At 45.5% G+C, this 25,719-nt stretch overlaps 1 protein-coding gene across 5 annotated transcripts in view; it reads right to left on the bottom strand.

Moving 5' to 3' along the window:
* Window positions 1-25,719, bottom strand: part of LOC137425734 (uncharacterized) — a 331,211-nt gene that overhangs the window by 63,450 nt on the left and 242,042 nt on the right. For all 5 annotated transcript variants that reach the window (XM_078775548.1, XM_078775550.1, XM_078775549.1 and 2 more), the window contains 3 exons: window positions 18,239-18,475; window positions 13,907-14,011; window positions 13,593-13,761 (listed from right to left, as the gene is read on the bottom strand). In XM_078775548.1, coding sequence (XP_078631674.1) covers window positions 13,593-13,761; window positions 13,907-14,011; window positions 18,239-18,475 — 511 coding nt within the window. The remainder of the gene's footprint in view (window positions 1-13,592; window positions 13,762-13,906; window positions 14,012-18,238; window positions 18,476-25,719) is intronic.

Raw genomic sequence — 25,719 nt, 5'->3', positions numbered from 1 at the left:
CCAATCAGAGAGCAGCGAACTATCGCGTGTGCCGAACGTGGCGGACACACTCTGCCTCGGATGGCACATTTGAGAGCGTATTCATTTATTTCACGTTTGCAAACTATGTTGGCGTTAAACTATGTTTTAAAACTAATAAAAACGAATTTGCGATTCATTCGCTTTCCTGCGCGTTTGTGCATGGCGATTTCTTTACCAAACTCCGGAAGCCGTTCGCTTTGGACCAAACCATTTCATGTAAATAGAGGGGGGGGGGATTGTCACCGTACTCGCAAGCCGTTCGCTTTGGACCAAACCATTGCATGTAAATAGAGGGGGGGATATACTTTTAGATATATATATAGTACGGGCATGCCCTAGTAATGATAATAATAATAACAACTAGAACTGCCACATTAAAACTGTTGGCAGTGATGACCGGTTTATTCCGCCTTCCCGCTTTCATACAAGCCCATTTTCATTGGACATGCTTTGATACAACCCCGATATACACATACCCACCCACACACAAACACACCCACACATCCCCATCCACACAAACAAACACACCCACACATCCCCATCCACACACACAAACACACATTCCCACACACAAACATCCCCATATACAACCCCCCCGCCCCCCACACACCCACATATATCCACACACCCCCCCCCCCCCAACATCCACACACACACACATGGACATCCACACACACACACACACACACCTCCACCCCTCCCCCCCCACACACACACACAAACACATCCCACCACACACACACACACCACCACAGCCCCACACACGGCCACACCACCACAGCCCCACACACGGCCACATCCCCACACACGGCCACATCCCCACACACGGCCACATCCCCACACACGGCCACATCCCCACACACGGCCACATCCCCACACATGCACACCCCAATCCCCCCCCCCCCCCCCCCGCACGTGCGCGCACACACACACACACACACACACATACACACAGACAGACAACCACATGCACACACACACACACACACACAGACACACACACACACACACAAACAAGCACACAGAACAACACACGCACAGACACACATGCACACACAGACGTACACACACACACACACACACATGCACACACACCCACCCACATACACACACACACCCACATACACACACACACCCACCCACATGCACACACAGACACACACACACAAACAAGCACACAGAGCAACACACGCACAGACACAGACACACACACACACACACACACACACCCACATACACACACACACACACAAACAAACACACAGAGCAACACATACACAGACACACAAAGAGTGAGAGTCTCGTCTCCTCTCCTATCTCTCTCTCTCTCTTTCTCATGTCAATCCGTGCAATGACTGCAGATAAAGCGATTTTTAAAAGAAAATAAACCTGAAAATCTAAGAGCCATAATTATTTATTTGGTCTGAGAAGCCCATGCGAGGTGTCTTCTTCTTCAGCCTCTCAGAACTCTGTGAATATGGGATCTTTTTAAAAAAAAACTCGGAATTTAGCCAAATCTGTTTATTCGTTTGTTAATATCCCTCAGCCATTGACAAATCTGGAATTAGAATTTTATTTGAGGTTCAAATTACCCCGTGAGATCGTGTCAAACGATGCCTGCATGTCTGTGCATGTGATAAATAATTAAATGCCCACACTCGAAGGCTCTTCTTATTCACGCAATAACAACTTCTAGCTTCCAGACCGTACATCCAATCATCTTGAAATTTTGCACACTTGTTACCCTTCATGACTTCTACTATAGTATGAAGTTTCACGTCGATCAATGAAGCGGTTCAAGAGATATAATTGTTTTTAATATTTGCGTTTAATTTACGATATCTGCCAAACCACGTGACCTATCGCAAATTCCAAAAGGATATCATAGCAGACTGATATGCTGAACACACCTGTGAAGTTTCCCCTCGATTGGATCAAAAATGAGGGAGGAGCTTGGTTTTAAAAGTTTATGCTTAAAAACGTCATAACTCTGAAACCATGCGACGCATGACGTCATGCTCGCTGACATTTTTGTTCGTCATGGGTATGCGATTGTGCCTGCAAAGTCTGGCCTCGAACCGTTCAGTCGTTGCAGAGAAAAAGAGGTTTTCGTGTTTTTCACGAAAAACAATATGGCGGCCGTACCATGTGATGTATGACTTCGAAAAACTGAACTAAGGATCAGGGAAAAAAATATCACTTTCATGGGAGCAAATATGTGTTTGACGAATTCTAATCTCTTAACGTTAGCATTTTTTATATACTCAATAAACATGTTTTTTGGTCTCATTGCAGAGTTCTTTAGAATGAGCCATTACTCAAATTTTTCCATTGAGCCGTTTCGGAGATATAGAGGGGCAAAGTTGAAGGTGTTTTACAAGATGGTGCCCATACCACGTGACCTATGACGTCATAATTCGCATTAAAAAATTATACGAGCCTAGCCGATCATTTGATGAAAATTTCCTGTCAATCCGGCCAGCGGTTGCTGAGAAACTTAATTTTAAAGTTTTCGGAGGTGCAAAATAGGGTGGAAGAATAATACTAATAATAAGAAAAAGAAAAACTTTGGGAATAATAATAGGTTACTCTCCATTTCATGGAGAGTAAACCTAATAATAATAATAACAATTATAATAATAATAATAATAATAATTCGAACTGCCACTTTACAACTGCTGACAATGATGACCGTGTACCACACGACGACCAGCTTTGATACAACCCCACTTTCATCGGACACGCATGACACATGACGTCCGCTTTATAAAACTGAATTAATTGTTGGGCTTTAAATATGAATGAATAATGAAGGATCGTTTTAAGGCCATTTTTCCCCGCTAGAGCGGTGGTTAGCCTTGCGGGGCCCCATGACAATCATGGTTCCCTGTTTGAGGCAATGTTTTAATGGCCGGATGCCCTTCCTGACGCCAACCCTTGGTCACGCTCTTACGATGCACAGGGATACAGTGTACCTATTCTAAATCGGGGTACACACCAGGATCATTCATCCCAGCAAGCTGGTACTCAATTTGCCGACCTCGGAAGGATGACAGGCTGAGTCAACCCCCCTGGCATTAATTCAGCGATCTTCCGGGATTCGAACCCAGGATACTAGGATCCCAAGGCAGCACCCTAACCGCTGAGCCAACACCAACACCAGGTCATGACCTATGACATAATAATTAGCATTAAAAATTCTGCAGGTAGAGCCGCTCCTATGGTGAAAATTTAGTGTCATTAGGACCAACGTTTGCAGAGAAAATGAATTTTAAAGGGAATAGACCCACAAAACCATGGAGGAAGAATAATAAGAATAATCTGAACAAAAACAACTGGGTATCATTGCCTGAAAGGGAGGGGTACCCTAATAATAATGATAAGTAAAATCAAACTTGCCTTCAGTCATTTAAAATGTCAGCACTTCTCACACAATGGAATTAATATGGCTTTTCCTTAGTCTAGATTCAACTCCAAACATGCAAAAGTTAAACGCCATTAATGCAATTGGTTGACAATTATAAACCAATTTTGCAAATGTGGTTCCTCATTTTTCTATAATTTCTTACGATGAAAATCTCCCTGCATCCCGTCCTTCCCCCTGATGTTGCCATCTTTCATCACAATGCAATGGTGAAATTCAAAAGGCCGTCCCACTCAATCCGCTCGACATGGCCGACAGCAGCCCCGCTTTTACAGGAGTTTGAGTTGCACCATTGCATTGTGATGAAAGATGGCAACATCAGAGGGAAGGACGGATACATCTGTAATTGTACTACAGCGTGTATGATAAGTCAATACCCAATTTTCAATCACCGATTTTAATGAAACAAACTGTAAATGAAAGTATCCAGTGAGGTTTTATGCACAATTCCTTAAACCTCCTCGTATGCCTCCAGCACTATCAATAGATTTCCTTAATAGGACTGGCACACATTCGCTACTGCTGATCGCACCATGTTTTGAGGAACGTCAGTGAGAACATTGGTGATTCTCCTCTCCAGTTCAACAAGGTTTTTTGAACCAGTTCATCCTAAAATCCCATTGGAGACCATCATTTACATTTTGCTTCATTGAAATTGGTTCATAAATAAAGCTGCTACAACAATTTTAAATTGGATATCGACTTATCATACACCCTGTACCGTACAGTATCTTGTATATTAACAATGACCGCACTGTGGTCACAACCTGCGACACAATATATATTTTTTACCTCATCTGTCCACTCAACTTCCGCATCCTTTCTGTTGAAGGTATTTACAATTCATCTCCAAGGGTCTTCATGGTCTGGTTCAATATCAATTACAAATCTCACTGACAACTGGGTCTGGTTTCAGGCAACGAGTGCACCCACTCCAAACAGGAGGGCCGGAAGGGTTATGCTATTATCCTCTGTGGGGTATATAGATTGCAGTAGATATAGGTTCAGGCCTCAAAAATGTCAGAGGTGCATTCAGTTACCAAGTTTCCAGCCTCCCGCTCTGTGGTAATAAACCTTTTGGCCATAAAAACCTGTACGACGTGGTCATTCGAGGTATGGTACTTTACCATTAAGCAGGACTGAATTGGCTTTTAAAATCCGGTAATAGGCAGATTGGGAAAAGCGCATTTAACGTGCATATGGCTACGTTCAAAAATTACGTAATGCTAATATTTTTTAGGGAAGCGTGTACGGGCTTGATTAAACCTTATAATAATTTAAACACTCGACCCAAACAAAGCCAATAGAAATCTGATGCAACAAAGCAGGACAATGTATAAACAGCAGAGACATAGGTCTCTGCTGTTTATACACTGTCCTACTTTGTTAGGCCCACCAGGAAACAAGATGGCGGCCATATAATTTCGTGTCAGTCCTATGGTGGGTGGAATTAAACGACAGATGTGGGTGTGGTCTGGCAGCTTTCTGACCAATGGGTGAACATTTCCAAAATCAACCCACAACAAGAACCGCAACAACAGCAGCAGCAGCAATGCAAAGCTCTTGTAGGCCTGCAACATGTCGCAGGTACAAACGTAATGATGCTGCATGCATTAGAAACATTAAAACCCATTGGCAGGCATGCTGGCTTAACTTAACCCACAATTGTTGTCAGGAAGAATATCATACGTCCACCATATCATACATCCCGAGAGAGATGGTGATGGCGACACCAAGATAAATAGAAGAGCTGGAAGCAGAAGTTAGGTTGGTGGAAGGGTTGTACGAAGGAACGAAGGGAAGAGTTTTGGTTGGTCCTGGGATATCGAAGGAGTTCAATGTGAACATCAGTTCGAGGCAGGGAAGCGATCTCAGCTCACTCCTGCTTATCATGGCGATGGAGCTCGTAAGCACGAATATGAACATTAAATTTATCCTGGGGAGGATATTGTATGCGGATGATCTGGCTGTTGTGGTGGAGGAGGCTGGATATACAGGTGGGAGCAAATGCGTGGAGGAAGGTGGACGGTGTAATGGCAGAGAGAAAGATGTAAATAAGATTTAAAGGAAAGGTTCTGATGTCTTGTGTAACACCAGCCTACCTTTACAGTCTGTAGAAGGTGGCACTGACAGAGAGACAACAACAGAGGCTGCAGGTTTGCGCGAACAACTGAACAACTGCATGAGGAGGATTGTTGGGGTGAAGAGGGTGGATAGAAGGAGAATGGATGAACTGAGGGAGGAGAATGGTGTGGAGATGAGCTTGACCAGGAGATTGGTGAAATGTCGGTTGAGATGTGCTGGATATTTGGTGCGGATGGGGGGAAGAGAGAATGGCAAAGAGAGCAGATAGGTTGAGGGCACAAGGTAGGAGGAAAAGAGGTAGATCGCAGTTGAGATGAAAGGATTGTGTGAAGAGAGATATCATTAAGGTGGGGGAGGTTGGAGGGTGGAGAGAGTTGGCTGAGGACAGAGGAAAGTGGAGGAGTATCGTGGTCAATGCAGGGAAGAAGCTTGGTACCATCTGACCTCATTCCTTATAAAGAGAAGAGGAGGAGAACAACAATACCATGTTGGTTTTCTGGTAATCCTAATACGTCTTCGGAAGTGTCATCTTACTATAATTCACCAAATGTTTGTCCGTCTGTTCTGTTCCCAGGTACCGCAAAAACGGCTGAACCGATCGCAACAAAATTTTGGGTGGGTAATCTTGGGACCCCCTGGAGTAAAATAGGCTATATTGTTTTTCCATTGTTTCCCCCCAATTTCCCAATTATTCCAATTTTTCCAATTTTCCAGTTTTTCCAAACACGATGGAATAATATTTACCGATATGAACAGTGATGTAGCTTTTATTGAAATTCTACAAATACTGTTGAGATTTTCATGATTTGCGTGTGATATTATTTAAGGAAGGTTTCCATAAATCGTTTAAAATATTTTTAAAACCCTTCAATTTATGATATTTTGCCTTTTCATTTGGGCCTCCCAATTGAAGCCACACCCATAGGGTGGGTACCGTTGCTAGTATTCACAATTTGAATCACCTGAGCTATATAACCACGATGTATTATATATGCACAATGCACATGGAGAAGGCATGTTTTTGCTTCATGTACGCAAGCGGGGTTATTTTTATTTTTGGGAGCGATCGAGGCAGCAGTCTTGTACGTAATTTCGGTTTTAACCAAAGTTGTCAAGCTGAATAATGTTTAGATACATAAGGGTCGTTCGTCATCAACAAACGACTACTGCATGCAACGATTACAGAATCACTCGAAACAGTGCTAATTTCCGGCATTGCAATTCAGCCCACTGGCGAGTCCTTCCCATTTGTTTGGCTATCATTTGGCATGACGATAAATAAACAAGGCAAAATATCAACCTTTGCAAAGAGTTGGAGTGTACCTGTGTGATCCAGTTTTCACACATCACAGACTACATGTTGTCACTTCCCACATTTACCATCCTCAAAATATTTGGTTCGCAGCAGCAGCAGATTCACTCAACAACACCAAAAATGCTGCATACAAGAGAAGTACTTCGAATTTTTTGGTTGAGATAATGTTTTCCCACATAAAATCTTTAAAATATTTTTGCAATCAACGCTGCAATGAGCAGTCTTGTGTATATATGATTCAAGAAGTGTCTGCTTGTGGATTTGTTTGTTTGCCATTACAATCATTAAGGTTTGGGGATTAACCCATCCCTCCTTGGCCAGCACAAACAATTTCCAATAGTCATGCTTGTTTGAGCCTCTACCGCAAACAGCACAAAGAAAAACCTTGAGAGAGAAAAACGACCTCACCAAAAATATGCACGAGTTGGCAGCAGTCCAGTTGCCACTTAAGCTAAGAACCCAGAAGACTTACAGAAATTCTCACTGCCAAAAATATAACCCAATGGTCACCCCTACATTATGAAATGCCTGAACAAGTGACTAGATACAGCAAATGGCTTCTATGATTATACAAATGAGGAAATTCAATAATTTCTGCATCAAATGTGCACAGGGTTTTTGGCACAGGATAACCCAAAGGCACAGAGTCAGTCTGCTTCCTGCCCTGGCTGCTCACTTTCAGCTCACCACTGGACAACAACCAGCCAAGAGGAAGGACAGGCTTTGTGGCGGGTGGCTTCAGACAACAACATTTGAGGTCTAAGGATATTTTCCAAAATATCAAACCCGCTTCAAAGTTCTCCAACAAAAAAAAAAAAAGTCACGATTGGGAGAAAAGCTCAATTTCCAAAAATAAATTACAGTCATCGTACATACACTACCGGTCATAAGTTTTGGAACGCCTCAATTTTTCCGGTTATTATTGAAATTTACGCAGTTTAATGTCTCAATGTACTCTGAAATTAAGCATAGAACAAATAAACAATTGGAGATAAAAAGAAATCATAGAATTATTTTGTTTAACAAAATTTAATTTAAATTTTTGACTCGGCAAAGTAGCCACCTTTTGCAGATGTAACCGCCGAACACACTCGTGGCATTCTTTCTACAACATGCATTTTAACAACATGCATTTTAAAGGCCATTTTCCCTGCTAGAGCGGGGGTTAGCCTTGCGGTCCCCATGACAATCTTCTCCATTTTGCCCTATTTTCTGCATCTCTCCTTGTTAACCCCCTTGCCCGCATTTCTTCTTCCACCATCTTTAGCCAAGTCTTTTTCGGTCTTCCCCGTCCTCTACTTCCTTCTACATTCATTTCCATCACTCTTCTCAACCAGTCACTTTCATCCTTTCTCAACACATGACCAAACCATCTCAACCTGTTCCTCTTCACAGCATCAATCACAGGCCCTATTCCCATCATCTTTCGCAATTCATCATTTGTCTTCCTCTCTCTCAACGATACTCCACACATCCACCGAACCATTCGCATTTCCACCCTTTCCAACCTTCGTTGCTGCTCTACGTTCATTACCCATGTCCCGCTCCCATAAATCATAACACTTCTCACACATGCAGCATACACCTTTCCCTTCAGCTTCAACGACACTCCCCTCATCATCAGCACGCCACCCAGTTCCCGAAACTTCTTCCATGCACATCTCACTCGAGCAACCGTTGCCGAGTCTGATCCACCTTCTCCATTCAGCATGTCTCCGAGGTAGCAAAATGTTTTCACACCTTCCAGCTTCACGCCGTCTCCAAGATCCAACTCAACATTTCCTCCATCTGCAGCTCCCTCTGTGCACACCTTACATTTGAATGTAGCTGCCACACTGGTTAATGACCCTCTCAGACCACTACATTTTTGATGAACCCACTCAGCGCACATTGTACATTGAATGGAGTTCACTCCGACACCCTTCCTACACACAGCACAGGGCCACTTCCCAGTTCTTTCCACCTCACCACATGCTTTACCACTTGCCATCACCTTCGTCTTTCCGATATTCACCTTCAGACCTTTTGTCTCCATATATTCCTTCCACGTGTTCATCTTTTCCTTCAGTCCATCCATACTTTCCGCAATCAACACCAGATCATCTGCATACAACAACTCCCACGGTAAACCCTCCTTTACGTTCTGAGCCAGCACCTCCATCACAGCTACAAATAGTAGTGGACTTAGTACCGACCCCTGATGCACTCCCACCTTCACCTCAAACTCACCACTGTTCCCGTCCTTCGTCCTTACAGCTGTGCGCGCTCTTTTGTACATTGCCATCACTATTCTGATCAACCATTCCTCCACTCCTAACTTCCTCAATGCCCATGTCAATACGTTGCGTGGTACCCTATCGAATGCTTTCTCCAGATCAACAAACACAAGAAACAACTTCTTCCTCTTCTCCATGTACTTCTCCTGCAACTGCCTCACAATGAAAAGCGCGTCTGTCGTTCCTCTTCCTGGCATGAATCCAAACTGCATTTCGTCGATCTTCACTTTCTTCCTTATCCTCCTCTCCAACACCCTTTCCAATACCTTCATTCCATGCTCCAATAACGTTATCGCTCGGTACGAGCCACACTCCAGAGGGTCACCTTTCCCCTTGTATAGAGGGATGAGGGTACTCAGTTCCCAATCCACTGGAATGCGGCCTTCTTTCACCACCAGATTACAGATCTCTGTCATTCTCTTCACACCCCAACTTCCTGCTGCCTTCAACATATCTCCCACAACTCCCGTCGGCCCTCCCGCTTTTCTACAATTCATTGCTTTTATCGCTTCTTCAACTTCCTTCTCAGTTATCTTCTCTGCCGGTCCTAAAACAGGGTTACTCTCTATGTTGCCATCCCATTCATTCTCTGTATTCAACAGCATTTCCATATATCTTTTCCATCTTCCTTTAATTCCATCTGGGTCGACAACGATTTGTCCCACTTAATCCTTCAAGCAACTCACCCCCATCACATCACACCTCTCTTTCGCTATCTGCTTTGCAATCCTGAATACTGCTTTCTGACCCTCTTCCGAATCCAAGCGTTCTCCGAACATTTTCCTACATGCCTCCTGCACCTTTGCTACCCCTTTCTTTGCAGCCTTCCTGGCTGCCTTATAACTTTCATGCTCTGCTGTTTCTGCTCCCGTACCCTTCGCCTTCTGCCACTCCTTGAACTTCTTCCTCTTCTCGTCAATCCTCTTTCCAACTTCATCATCCCACCACCATGTTTCCGAGTGCCTCGGTGGTCCTTTTGTCCATCCACATACCTCACCAACGGCTCCCAACAGACAAGCTTTCATTGACATCCAACCACTTTCAAGCTCAACCACATCATCCTCGACCCTACTCAGCCTCTCTTTTAATGCCTCCCTTACTGTCACCTCTTTCAACCTCCACACCTTCATTCTCGGTTGGTACTTCACCCGCCGAGCTCTCCTCGCACCTTTCACCCTTACGTCGCAGACAACCAAGTGGTGCTGTGAAACAGCCTCCTCCCCCGGGATCACCTTTGTGTCCCGGAGGTGCCCCCTATCTCGCCTACGCACCATCAGGTAGTCAACGGTTGTCGTCGACCCACCTGACGTGTATGTAACAAGCTTATTATCCTCTTTCTGGAACTGAGTATTACAAATCAACAAATCAGCTCCATCAGCAAACTCCAAAATCCTTTCACCTTCTCCATTTCTCACACCATATCCGTAACCCCCATGAACTCCGTCAAAACCATCCATACTCCTTCCCACATGTCCATTTAGGTCTCCTCCTACCACAACAACTTCCTCATCTTTCACGTTTTCCATCAGCTTCTCTATCGCACACCAGAACTTGTCCTTTTCTTCAACGCTTCGACCAACATGCGGAGCATATCCCGAGATGACGTTCACCAAGAGCTTTCCAATTATCATTTTCACCATCATCAACCTATCACTCACTCTAGTCACACTCACCACACTGTCTACAAACTCCTCAGAAAACAGGACGCCAACACCATTCACGCCCTCCGGGCAGCCTTGCCACACAAACTTGTATTTCTGTCCCTGCCTACCCTTCACCATTCTCACACCACTTCCCTTCCATCTCGTCTCTTTCACACAACATATGTCCACTCTTCTTCTGACCAATACTTCCACCACTTCTCCTGATCTCCCTGTCATTGTCCTACATTCCATGTCCCAAACCTCAGAAACCGATCTCCACTTCGGGCTGTACCCTGCCCATATGTAGTTGTAATTGTCATGGTTCCCTTTTTGAGGCAATGTTTTTATGGCCGGATGCCCTTCCTGACGCCAACCCTCTTAGTCGTCTCTTACGACATGCAGGGATACGGTGTACCTATTCTTATCCAGGGTATACACCGGGAAACGTTTAAAACATGGAAATTCTGGGGGATGGGGGGGGGGGGTGGTGTCAAGGGAAAGATAAAATGAAAATAAACCCCTTCAGCCGGCACTTAGCTTGGCGTCCCAAAGAGTACTTTCAGGAGCTTGGCGGCTGTTGAAACTGGGGTAGCCACTCATGCGGGAAGTGGTCCAAAATGGCGTTGTAGAACTCCGCGCGTCGAAAACACAACAAGCGTGAGGCGAGCAGATTAGACGGCCTCCTTTCGATTCTCTACCGTCAAGTCCAATGCGGCCTTCAGCTTCCAAGAGCCCAGCAGTTGTCCAAAACCTCGTGTGGGGAAATGTGGTATCTGTCCGTCGTCTTGTCCACCGTCCACACGCGGCTCCAAGCTCCGGCGCGAGGAAGCCCACCGTCCGCCCGCACGTTTCGCCAGGCCCCGATGCTTTATACGACTTGCTTTATACGCATTGTTAAAAGTAAATAATGACATGTTTTCTTTCACAATCTTGCGAGATTTCCAGAACTCCTCGGCGTCAAGGGAAAGATAAAATGAAAATAAACCCCTTCAGCCGGCACTTAGCTTAGTGTCCCGGAGAGTACTTTCAGGAGCTTGGCGGCTGTTGAAACTGGGTTAGCCACTCATGCGGGAAGTGGTCCAAAATGGCGGTGTCGAACACCGCGCGTCGAAGACACAACAAGCGTGAGGCGAGCAGATTAGACGGCCTCCTTTCGATTCTCTACCGTCACGCCCAATGCGGCCTTCAGCTTCCAAGAGCCCAGCAGTTGTCCAAAACCTCGTGTGGGTTAATCGAGATCAACGTTCGTATCTTTCCGGAGCCGTACAATTCCTGGAATTAACGTTTTTGAGCATCAAATGACCGTGCTCTCAGTCCGTGGTGAGAAAGAAGCAAGGCCGCGTCGCGAGCTCCGTGATCTCACACATGCACAGCCGCCATCTCTAAAAACCTGCAAGGTACAAGGTACAAGCAAGCCTACAATACAATGGAAATCAAATATTGTTCGGGAAGTTCTTCCCAACACTGTTGCAGAAGTTCCCACAAATGTGTTGCACTTGTCGGTTGCTTTGCTTTCACCCTTCTGTCCAGTTCATCCCAAACCAGCTTAATGGGGTTTAAGTCTGGAGACTGCTGGCCATTCCATGATTTGAAGCCTACCGTCTTGTTCTTTTCCTCGAAGGTAGTTTTGACATAGCCTGGAGGTGTGTTTAGGGTCATTATCTTCCTGTAGGATAAACCCCTGACCAACTAGGCGTATACCAGAGGGTATTGCATGGCGCTGCAAAATGCTGTGGTAGCCCTTTTGGTTCAGGGTGCCAGTCACTCTGTGCAAGTCGCCGACTCTGGATCCAGCAAAAGAACCCCAGACCATCACCCTTCGTCCTCCATGTTTGACAGTTGGTGTCACACACTGAGGAACCATCCTTTCGCCTACTCGACGGCATACAAAAACCCTGCGTGATGAACCAAAGATTTCAAATTTTGATTCATCGGTCCATAAGACCTTCTTCCAGTCTTCAGTAGTCCACTGGCAGTGCTTCATGGCCCAGGCAAGCCTCTTTTTCTTATTTTGCCATCTTAGCAATGGCTTTCTTACTGTTACTCGACCTGTCAAACCTGCAGCTCGAAGTCTTCTCTTCACAGTTGAAACTGAGACTTGCTCACTTCGACCAGTGTTAAGCTGTGCTTGAAGCTGTTGTCCTGTGAGCCGCCTATCATGCAAGCTGTTAGCTCTCAGAAACTTGTCTTCTAATTCTGTTGTGGCTTTGGGTCTGCTAGACCTCTTCCTGTCAGAGTTTCCTCCAGTTTCCAATATACTACTTCCTGCAGTGCAATATTGTCCAAATAATGCTTCAGAGGGTGTAATAACAGTCTGTTCCAATACTGCTTTTATACAGACAAGGGGTTTGTAATCAAGTAATCAGCAGAGGTTGGGACACCTGCAGGAATTGTTTGCATTAACTTTCAAGGCTGAATTTACTTACATTGCTGCAGAACAGCTGTAAGTTGTTAACCCATTACTTGTTCCCTGAAGAAGGCCTTTTTTTTTTCTTTTTTTCTTTTACAATATAACTGTGCCATTAACATTATTTTCACGTTTTTGCTAACCTAAACTTTTTTTTTTTTTTTACCTCGAGCAGTTTACTGCTTGCCTTTGTACCATTTCAGGTTATTCACTGGACTTGAATTTTCAATAAAAACTGGAAAAATTGAGGTGTTCTAAAACTTTTGACCAGTAGTGTATGTATAGTATGGCAAAACTGAGCTGAATCCAATACAGCATGAGGTTCCGATACGGCGTCACAACAAACCATTCCAGCACAAACGAAGGCCTAGAATTAGTTGAGCTGGCAAATCCAAAATGTGAACCAACGGCAGCTCCTTACTATGCGAGTGCGGTCCAGAAGGAACTCTGCCGCGTTTGTCTTTGTCCTTCACACCACTCAATTGCTGCTGCACACGAATATGTTGTTGATGCTCTTCAATCTGAGCCCCTCGATGAATCTGCTCGACCGTCTTGGGGCCTTGGTTACCTCGCCGTGGCACCCAGCCCGTCTGTAGAAAGAGAAAAGAAAGCAATTTTTTTTTCCCCTGTTCTAAATTTAAAAAGCCACGTCTAGAGTTACGGGTATAGAAACAGAGAGAAAGAAAGAACAGCATCATCAGACAATGTGAATCGAGTGAGACACCATCAACTCACCATACGCAGTTCCACCACATCTTGCACCATAAAGCGAATTCGTGATGACGTTTTTCTTTCCTTTACAATCTTGCCCATTTGCTGGAAGTACTGGTCCATTCTTGGCTGTGCATGGGAAACGGCACCAAAACATCAATAGAAGGAAGGGTGGAGATTTTGCATTACTCGCGTTAAAAAAAGAAAAGGATGAACGTACCTTTGATAAGATATGATAAGATTCCCACATACAATCTTTAAAATATTTTTGCAATCAACGCTGCAATGAGCAGTCTCGTGTATATATGATTCAAGAAGTGTCTGCTTGTGGATTTGTTTGTTTGCCATTACAATCATTAAGGTTTGGGGATTAATCCGTCCCTCCTTGGCCAGCACAAATAATTTCCCATAGTCATGCTGGCTTGAGCCTCTGCCGCAAACAGCACAAAGAAAAAACCTTGAGAGAGAGAAAAACTATCTCACCAAAAATATGCACGAGTTGGCAGCAGTCCAGTTGCCACTTAAGCTAAGAACTCAGGAGACTTACAGAAATTCTCACTGCCAAAAATATAACCCAATGGTCACCCCTACATTATGAAATGCCTGAACAAGTGACTAGATACAGCAAATGGTTTATATTATTATACAAATGAGGAAATTCAATAATTTCTGCATCAAATGTGCACAGGGTTTTTGGCACAGGATAACCCAAAGGCACAGAGTCAGTCTGCTTCCTGCCCTGGCTGCTCACTTTCAGCTCACCACTGGACAACAACCAGCCAAGAGGAAGGACAGGCTTTGTGGCGGGTGGCTTCAGACAACAACATTTGAGGTCTAAGGATATTTTCCAAAATATCAAACCCGCTTCAAAGTTCTCCAACAAAAAAGAAGAAGTCACGATTGGGAGAAAAGCTCAATTTCCAAAAATAAATTACAGTTATCGTACATATGGATGGCAAAACTGAGCTGAATCCAATACAGCATGAGGTTCCGATATGGCGTCACAACAAACCATTCCAGCACAAACGAAGGCCGAGAATTAGTTGAGCTTGCAAATCCAAAATGTGAACCAACGGCAGCTCCTTACTATGCGAGTGCGGTCCAGAAGGAACTCTGCCGGATTTGTCTTTGTCCTTCACATCACTCAATTGCTGCTGCACACGAATATGCTGTTGATGCTCTTCAATCTGAGCCTCTCGATGAACTTTCCTCCTTCATGATGTCTCCGATTCCTTAATATCTCTCCCGGGTTACTCCCTCCTCCGGTATGATAGACCTGAGCCTCGTTCTGGTGGTGGGGTTGCTATCTTTATCAAAACTCTCTTCCTCACTCTCCCTGCACTGCCCTCTCTCCACCTCACCCCCAAGAGTACCTCTGGCTACGGCTTCCCCTTCGCTCCCACTTTTGTTCATATGTGTGTTGTACCGTCCACCAAACAGTGATGACTCCATCTACATCTCGCCATCTGATAATATGGACCAACTTCTATCTTATCATCCCAACTCTCTCTTCCGCATATGTGGTGATTTGAATTGTCATCATGCCAGTTGGCTGGGTGTGGGTACCTCTCTCACCAGCCATGGCTCCTCAGCAAAGGACTTCTGCGACTCATTGGGACTGACACAATCTGTCAATTTTCCGACCCGGATCTCAGTCAACGGGGGATCTTCTCTTCTAGACTTGGTTATGACCAACTTCCCTGCAAATGTCTGCTGCTCTTCTTGTGCTCCAATCGGCTCATCTGATCATGTGCTTGTTAAAGTGGATATCTCTCTGGCCATTCTCAGAGAGCTTCCTCAGCGTCGACGAGTCTGGCATTTCACTCAGGCCAACTGCCACGGTCTTCAAGCAGCCATCAATCATCTGGACTGGTCTCCCATCTCTACCGCCTCTAACATCAACTCATCCTGGGAATTCTTCCAAAGTAAATCGCTCTCTCTCTCTCATGCACAGATTTATCCCATCTCGTCTTCAGTTGTCATACCCTTCCTCCCGTCCATGGCACACGGAATCTTGTGGTGAGGCAGTTGCCCAGAAACAACTTGCCTTCGCTTCCTGGAAAGCAAATCCAACGGAAGGAAATCTCATTTCCTTTCAGAAAACCTGAAACAAGTGTGTGTCCACCCTCAGGAGAGCCAGGAAACAATATCTCTCGACTCTCAAACCTGTCTCCCTCTTCCAAATCCTGGTGGCATCTGGTCAAATCTGTTTCTGGTGTTTGTTCACCCTCCATCCCCTCACCTACCTCAAACGGCTACACAGCTGACTCCGCAAGTGAAAAAGCTGAATGCCTCAACTCTGTGTTTGCCTCAAAATCTTGAGTCCCAAACCCATCCCTCTCTGTACCCACCATACCCAACTGCTTCCTGGACTCTGTGTCCTTTTCTCCTGACAAGGTGGAGAAGTTTCTGTCAATCCTCGACTCTGATTCTGCAACTGGACCAGACGGCATCAACCCACGGGTCCTAAAATCCTGCTCTGCCGCTCTTTCACTCCCTCTCTCTGTACTCTTCACCCTCGCTTTTGATCAAGGTCATCTGCCATCAGCTTGGAAATGAGCCAACATCACCGCTTTCCACAAAAAAAGATAATTGCAACTACAGATCAATCAGCCTTCTCCCAATTATCAGCAAAGTCATGGAATCCATCATTGCTTCGGATATCAAATCTTTCCTCTTCTCGAATGGCTTGATCTGACCATCCATTTGGTTTCAGACCAGGTCACTCTACTCTGGACATGCTGCTTCTGCTGTCTCAACAATGGATGGAGGTCCTCAATGCCAAACAGGAAATTAGGGCTGTCTCCCTTGACATATCACGTCCCTTCGATACAGTCTGGCACCCCACTCTGCTCACCAAACTCTCCTCCTTTGGTATCCATGGAAATCTCCACGCATGGCTGGCGGACTTCCTCTCTAGTCGCAGTCAACGTGTGGCTCTGAATGGGTTTCTCTCATCTCCTCTTCCTGTTCAGGCTGGAGTTCCCCAAGGCAGTGTTCAGGGCACTGTGCTTTTTCTGGTCTGCATCAATGATCTCTCTGAATCTCTTGAAAATCCTATCTCTTTGCTGATGACCACTCTCTGCCGCTCCATTCCTCATCCCTCAGATCGGCAGTCTGCAGCCAATTCACTCTCTGCAGACCTGGACAAAATAATCACAGACTGGTCAAACAAGTGGAACATGTCTTTCAATCCTGACAAATCTCACACTCTTACTATGTCTCTCCAAAAAGACCGACTGGACAACCCTCCCATCTACTTTCTGAACAATCCTCTCCAAGAAGTTCTGTCACTCAAGCCTTTGGGTCTCACTATCTGCCATGATCTTTCCTGGGAAAAACACATTTCTAATCTGGCCTCCAAAGCCAGTCACCGACTGAGCATCCTCCGTCGTGCAAAGTCCTTCCTTGGCACACCTGAGCTCCTCACCACATACAAGGCTTTCATCCGCCGCTCAATGGAATACTGTTCTCCCCCCTGGGCCGATGCACCTGCCTCACCACTAGCTCGGCTTCACGCTGTTGAAACCAAAGCTTTCAGAATCATTGGAATCTCCCGCGATGAAGCTAACTCCAAGGGCCTATCACTTACTCACCGCAGGCAGGTTGGTGGTCTTTCTGTCTTCCACCGACTCCTCTCCGGCCTTGCCCCCCAGCTCTCTCTGGGCTCTGTCCCCCAAATATTCCGACAGGTCGCACAAGATCTGCCAGCAACCCTCTTATGGTTAAACTGCCAAAATCAAGAATCTCTGCTCACCTTCCCTCCTTCATTCCTCTTTTCTCCCACCTCTGGAAGAAACTCCCTCACTCTCTTCAATCCTTCTCCTCCCTCCAGGTCTTTAAAACAGCTGTTCACCACTATCTCTCATCTTCCCCCATCCAAAACCTTGATCTTTTCTACCCCTGCTAATTCACCCCAGATCCACTTTTTTGAAATACCAACTTCTTTCCAAGAAGTCCTTGCAGTGTCCTTGTGTTTTATACTTCTCCCCCCTCCCCTTCCCACACCTCCTCCCCCCAAGCCCTCTCCCTCCCACAGATCTCCCGATGTCCCTGCTCTCAAATGTTGTGTTTGTGTGCTTCCCCTTCTCTCCCCTCTTGTCTACCGCTCCCCTTATTATATGTTTTATGTGTCTGTTTGATTTTTTATATGTCTGTATGTTATATGTCTGTTATATTATATGTCTGTCATGGGGACCGCAAGGCTAACCCCCGCTCTTGCAGGGAAAATGGCCTTAAAATGCCTGTTGTTGTTGTTTATCTGTTTGATTTTTTTGTGATTAATGTTAGCTCTTTCACGAGCCTCGATCTTGTATACAAAAAATAAATAAATAAAAGAGCTAATGTGCATCATACCTTGGCCTTCTCAAAATCGAGGTCCTTTCCAATAGCCGTAAGCAAACGACAAAGGCACTCGAGGGACTCCTCCTCATGGGTCTTCAGCAGCTTGATGAGGCAGTCATGCATGATGGGTTCAGTAAGCATCTTCAGCTTAAAAAGTTCTCCAATGAACCTGATGTTGCCAAGCGAACGCCGCCGGGCCGCGTCCCTCGAATCGACAAGTTCCTCTTGTAGCCGCGTCTTTTCCGTTTCCTGAGGAGCCCGCAAGGGCATTTCCACGTCAAATATGGATAATTATGCATAAAGTGTAGGGTACGTTGTTGCTCATCACAAGTTTACTTCAGTTTTACACAAACAAAAACAATCTTTAAAGGGGAATCCCAAATGCTCAGACCACCCTTGACACATAATCTATCCCTTGCTGCCCTCCAAAATAAAAATGATGCATATTTTCCCGGTTTCTAAAGTAGGTAATTTCGCCATTAAAAGTCGAAATCATCATCTTATTCATGCTTAGTCATGACGTCACACCCAGGAGTTGACTGGCATTTTCCTATTGTTTAACGGTTACATCGTGGTACGATTGAACTCAAACAGTAAATAATTTCCGATTTTCCACAAATATGCTGAGTTGGTGCATCCTTGGTGGTGGTTGTAATACTTGCCGTGTACTGCTCTAACACCTCCCAAACCTCAGGAGTTTTGGCTGGCTGTGACATTCCCTCTCTGCTCACACCTCATGCTTGGCTGTGTTGTACCGTCCTCCCAACAGTGACGACTCCATATATCTATATCTCTCTCTCTCTCTCTCTCTCTCTCAACATGGACCAACTCTTAATTAGTCATCCCAACTCTCTCTCTCTCTCCCTTTCATGTGGTGACTTCAATTGTCACCATGCTAATTGGCTGGGTGTTGGTATCTCTCTCACCAGCCATGTCACTTCTGCAAAGGACTTCTGTGACGTCATGGGAATGACTGAATCCATGAATTTTCCCACCCGGATCTCTCCAAATGGAAAATCTTTCCTTCTGGATTTGGTGATGGCCAACTTCCCCACCAATGCATCTTTATCATTTTCTGCCCAACTGGCTCATCTGACCATGTGCTTGTGAAGGTCAAAGTCTCTCTGGCCTTTCTCAGAGAAGAGCCTCGGTGCTGGCAAGTCTGGCAGTTCCGTCAGGCAAACTTGCAGGGCCCCCGCAAGCAGTCATCACACTCCAGGACTAGTCTCCTCCATCAACCGCCCCTGATATTAAATCATCCTGAGAATTCTTCCACAGAATCCTGCTCTCTCTTATGCAGATTCATCTCATCTCGTCTTCAGTTACCTTACCCATCCTCCAGCTCTTGGTAATCTGAATCCTGTGGTGAGGCAGTTGCTTTAAACAACTTGAATTCTCCTCCTGGAAGGTAAATCCAACCTCATTTCATTCCACAAAGCCCGCAACAAGTGTGTCTACTATCAGGAGAGTCAGAAAACGACATCTGTCCAACCTCAACAATGAGCTTTCAACTTGTATTCCTCTGATAAAAGCTGGTGGGTCCTTGTCAAGTTGGTCTCTGGTGTATACATACTCCCCTTCTAACAATTCCATCACTTCAAATGGAACCACAGACGACCCGTGAGAAGGCCGAATGCCTCAAATCTATCTTTGCTTCCAAATCTTGTATCTCGAACACCTCTATGTACCCACCGTTCCCAGTCATACTCAACTGCTCCTGGATTCTGTCTTTTGCACCTGAGGTGGAGGAAATGTTTCTGGCAACCCTCGACCCTGACTCTGAAACTGGACCAGACGGCATCAGCTCAAGTGTCCTAAAAATCAGCTTTGCTGCTCTTGCACTTCTCTCCCATCTAGTTTCTCAACAACCGTCTCAAAGAGGTTCAGTCACTCAAACTCTTGCGTCTCACTCTCCGCCATGATCTCTCTTCGGCAAGCCACACTTCAAAGTTGGCCTCTGAAGCCAGATACCGACTGGGCATTCTCCGTCGTGCAGTCCTTCCTTGGCACATCTGAGCTCCTATGCACCGACAAGGATTTCATCCGCAGCTTGCTGGAGTGCTGCTCTTCCCTCTGGGCTGGCTCAAGGAAACCAAGGCTTTCAAGATCATTAGAATCCCTCACAATGAAGCTGAGTCTATGGGCCTATACCTTCACCACCGCCGACAGGTCACTGGTCTGTCTCTTCTTCCATCTCATTTCTGGTCTTGCACCCCCTAACCTCTCTGTGCTATTTCCCACCCCCCCCCCCTTACAACCCCACCGCCCCCAAGTATTTGCTGGATGCATGCGGTCCACCAGCAACTCCCTCCTGGTGAAACTGCCTAAATCCAGAATTGCTGCTCACTTCCACCGATTTATTCCTCTCTATTCCCACCTGTGGAACTGCCTTAAACACGCTCTTCGATTTCATTCTTCCCTCCTGGTCTTCAAGACAGTCGTTCACCCCCATCTCAGGTCATCCCCCCCATCCAAAGCCATGATCTTGTCTACAACAGTTAAACCACCCCCACCTCTCAAAATTTTGCTTATGTATCCATCTTGTCCACCTCTTGCGTTCTTCCCTACCCCTCATCGTTACTTGCATCCCTTGTTTGTCTGTCTCAGTCTACCTTCTCCCTCCACCCTGCTATTGGTGATCCCCATCTCCTGCTGTTCCTTTTGTAATGTAGTGTCCTGATCTGTTCTGTGCACTAGTTTTTCCACGAGCCTCAACAATGTATGAAAAAGATAACATTAATTAGACCAACACTCTTCGACATCACGACATCGACCGATAAGCCTCCACCCACATTATTACATCATTATAATACTTGTACCAAGTTTGACTGAAATCCATTCAGCTGTTCTGAAGTTATCACATTTTTACCTGACACAACCTATGGCCTTTGACCTCTTCACCCCAAAATTTTATCAGTTCATGATTACATAATTATACATACCTGTACCAAGTTTTAATTTAAATCCCTTCAGTTGTTCACAAGTTAGCACATTTTTACCTGACATGACCTTTGATCCTCTGACCTTTGACCTTGGGACCCCAAAATCTAATCAGTTCATCTTTACATCATTATACATATCTGTGCCAAGTTTGAATTAGATCCCTTTAGCCTTTCTCAAGTTAGACATATTACAGACTTTGACCTTTTGACCCCAAAAGCTAATAAATTAATCTTTACATCATTACACATATCTGTACCAAGTTTTAATTTAAATCCCCTAAGCTGTTCACAAGTTATCACATTTTTACCTGACATTACCTCTGACCTTTGACCTTAGGACCCCAAAATCGAATCAGTTAATCTTTACATCATTATACATATCTGTGCCAAGTTTGAATTAGATCCCTTTAGCCTTTCTCAAGTTAGACATATTACAGACTTTGACGTTTGACCTCTTGACCCCAAAAGCTAATAAATTAATCTTTACATCATTACACATATCTGTACCAAGTTTTAATTTAAATCCCCTAAGCTGTTCACAAGTTATCACATTTTTACCTGACATTACCTCTGACCTTTGACCCCAAAATCGAATCAGTTAATCTTTACATCATTATACATATCTGTACCAAGTTTGAATTAGATTACTTCAGCTGTTCTCAAGTTATAGACCTATTACAGACTTTGACCTTTGACCTCTTAAACCCAAAATGTAATTATTTCATCTTTACATTCGACATAATTCGACCAACTTTGGGCAGAATCCCATCACTGGTTCACAAGTTATTGCGGTAACAGGATTTTTACCTAACACGACCTGACCTTTGACATCGTGACACCAAAATCTAATCATTTCATCTTTACCTCATTATACATACCTGCACCAAGTTTGACTAAGATCCCTTCAGCCATTCTCAAGTTATCACGGACGGACGGACAACCTGAAAACATGTCAACTTCGTCGGTGGAGGAATTAAAAAAAAAACCCCCCAAAAAAACAACCTACTTTCATTTGAGTCCCTACAGACATAGAGATATTAAAGCAGGTTACACCACATGATACAATTTCAGGTTGCCCTTTGGAATCGCATTTTCAACACTTTCATCAGAACTTCAATTAATACCAAAGTTGGTCCTGGATGTGGATTAGCCCTGTTTACCTTTCAGAGACTCAATTATCCTATGGCCATTTGTTCCCCAACTACTTTTATATGTTCAGCTGTTCTGTAATATTAGTCACCACATTGAACCACACAACAACAACAACAACAACAACATGCATTTTAAGGCCATTTTCCCTGCTAGAGCTGGGGTTAGCCTTGCGGTCCCCATGACAATCTTCTCCATTTTGCCCTATTTTCTGCATCTATCCTTGTTAACCCCCTTGCCCGCATTTCTTCTTCCACCATCTTTAGCCAAGTCTTTCTCGGTCTTCCCCGTCCTCTACTTCCTTCTACATTCATTTCCATCACTCTTCTCAACCAGTCACTTTCATCCTTCCTCAACACATGAACAAACCATCTCAACCTGTTCCTCTTCACAGCATCAATCACAGGCAATATTCCCATCATCTTTCGCAATTCATCATTTGTCTTCCTCTCTCTCAACGATACTCCACACATCCATCGAACCATTTGCATTTCCACCCTTTCCAGCCTTCGTTGCTGCTCTACGTTCATTACCCATGTCTCGCTCCCATAAATCATAACACTTCTCACACATGCAGCATACACCTTTCCCTTCAGCTTCAGCGACACTCTCCTCCTCATCAGCACGCCACTCAGTTCCCGAAACTTCTTCCATGCACATCTCACTCGAGCAACCGTTGCCGAGTCTGATCCACCTTCTCCATTCAGCATGTCTCCGAGGCAGCAAAATGTTTTCACACCTTCCAGCTTCACGCCGTCTCCAAGATCCAACTCAACATTTCCTCCATCTGCAGCTCCCGCTGTGCACACCTTACATTTGAATGTAGCTGCCACACTGGTAAATGACCCTCTCAGACAACTACATTTTTGATGAACCCACTCAGCGCACATTGTACATTGAATGGAGTTCACTCCGACACCCTTCCTGCACACAGCACACGGCCACTTCCCAGTTCTTTCCACCTCACCACATGCTTTACCACTTGCCATCACCTTCGTCTTTCCGATATTCACCTTCAGACCTTTTGTCTCCATACATTCCTTCCACTTGTTCATCTTTTCCTTCAGTCCATCCATACTTTCCGCAATCAACACCAGATCATCTGCATACAACAACTCCCACGGTAAACCCTCCTTTACGTTCTGAGCCAGCACCTCCATCACAGCTACAAATAGTAGTGGACTTAGTACCGACCCCTGATGCACTCCCACCTTCACCTCAAACTCACCACTGTTCCCGTCCTTCGTCCTTACAGCTGTGCGCGCTCTTTTGTACATTGCCATCACTACTCTGATCAACCATTCCTCCACTCCTAACTTCCTCAATGCCCATGTCAATACTTTGCGTGGAACCCTATCGAATGTTTTCTCCAGATCAACAAACCCAAAAAACAACTTCTTCCTCTTCTCCATGTACTTCCCCTGCAACTGCCTCACAATGAAAAGTGCGTCTGTCGTTCCTCTTCCTGGCATGAATCCAAACTGCATTTCGTCGATCTTCACTTTCTTCCTTATCCTCCTCTCCAACACCCTTTCCAATACCTTCATTCCATGCTCTAATAACTTTATCGCTCGGTACGAGCCACACTCCAGAGGGTCACCTTTCCCCTTGTATAGAGGGACGAGGGTACTCAGTTCCCAATCCACTGGAATGCGGCCTTCTTTCACCACCAGATTACAGATCTCTGTCATTCTTCTGCCGCAAGGCTCCTTCTGCTCAATACCCGCTCCACCCCATCATGCATCTCTGCCATCAAATCAAATGGACTCCTCCAACGACCCAGGTACATTCACCGTGGCTCCGGTCGTAAGTTTGTATATGTACAATCAGGTCACTCCATCCCCGTCCTCTGGTCGGCTCAGCGCACTCTCACTCATCGTCCCAGCGCACCTAGTCACGGCAACGCACAAAATCGCACCTCCTGCCTGCGAACCCTGGCTAAATCACCTGAATTCATCCCCGCTGTTCAAAACAACATCAAGCTCACCCTGTTCAACACCCGGTCACTCAACAACAAATGCCTCATCCTCAACGACTACATCCTGGATAACAAACTGGACTTTCTCTGTCTCACCGAAACCTGGCAACAACCACTGGACTACTACACGCTCAACCTCACCACACCCAATGGATATTCCTACGTCAATTAACCACGCTCGGAGGGCCGAGGTGGTGGAATTGCCGTTATCCACCGTCAAGACATCAGGACCAGCCTCATCCCCATCGCCTCATCCTCATCCTTTGAACACCTGGCTTTTAAACTCTCTGGTCGCACGCAGTCAGTCATGGCTGTCGTCTACCGCCCTCCCAAACCACACCCATTATTCCTGTCTGACTTCTCCTACTTTCTGACCCAGCTATGTTCCCTCTCCCCCTCAATCCTCCTCCTTGGTGATTTCAATATCCACATGGACTCCACTGACTCCACAATAACCACTGACTTCACTGATTTACTCACCTGCTTTAACATGTCATGACTCAACATGTCAACTTTCCTACGCATATCCGTGGTCACATTTTGGACCTTGTCTGCTCCACTGGATTAATTTTGCACCATCTCTCTGGCTCCGACCTCACCCTCTCTGACCACTTAGCCATCACTATGACCATCAACATCCCCACCCCAACACCAAGACATTATCGCACTATCAACTTCCGTAAGCTAAACGCTCTTTCACCAACCTCATTCTCATCCACCCTCTCTGAAAAAATGTCCACTTCTCCCTTCATTGACCTCCACACCCCTTCCGACCTCACTGACTACTACAACCACACTCTCTCCTCCTGCCTTGACTAGCTTGCGCCTGTAAAAACCAAAACAGTTTCTTTCACCCATTCTGCTCCCTGGTTTACCCCTGAACTCTGCCTGATGAAAACTCGTGCTCGCCAACTTGAAAGACTCCGCAATAAAACAGGTCTCACAGTTCACTCCCAAGCCTACAAGGACCACCTACAACACTACAAAGATGCCCTCTCCCACGCCCGCTCCGCCTACTACTCTCAAATTATCCACTCTGGCTCCAGAAACCCAAAAGCACTCTTCTCGACAATAAACAAACTCCTCCGCCCCCTGGACACCACCACCCAGTCATTCACAGTAGACAACTGCATCTCCTTCCTTTCTTTCTTCCAATGCAAAATTGACAACATCTACAACAGCTTGACCACCTCCGCACCCGCTCCCCCTCCAACCACCTGCCCCCCCTTATCCTGCCTTCCCCTGTCTCAATTCTCCCCGGTCTCCCCTACTGACCTCTCTGAACTCCTCATAGGAATGAAAACTGCCACCTGCACTCTTGACCCCATCCCCTCCAGCTTTGTCAAGGCCTCCCTCCCTGCTCTCTCTCCACTTATCATTGCAACAATAAACTCCTCCCTGTCTACAGGCATCGTCCCACCATC

This window comes from Myxine glutinosa, chromosome 4 (assembly GCF_964187855.1).
Source record: "Myxine glutinosa chromosome 4, kmMyxGlut1.1, whole genome shotgun sequence".
Lineage (NCBI taxonomy): Eukaryota > Metazoa > Chordata > Myxini > Myxiniformes > Myxinidae > Myxine > Myxine glutinosa.
This window is presented reverse-complemented; position numbering and strand designations above follow the sequence as displayed.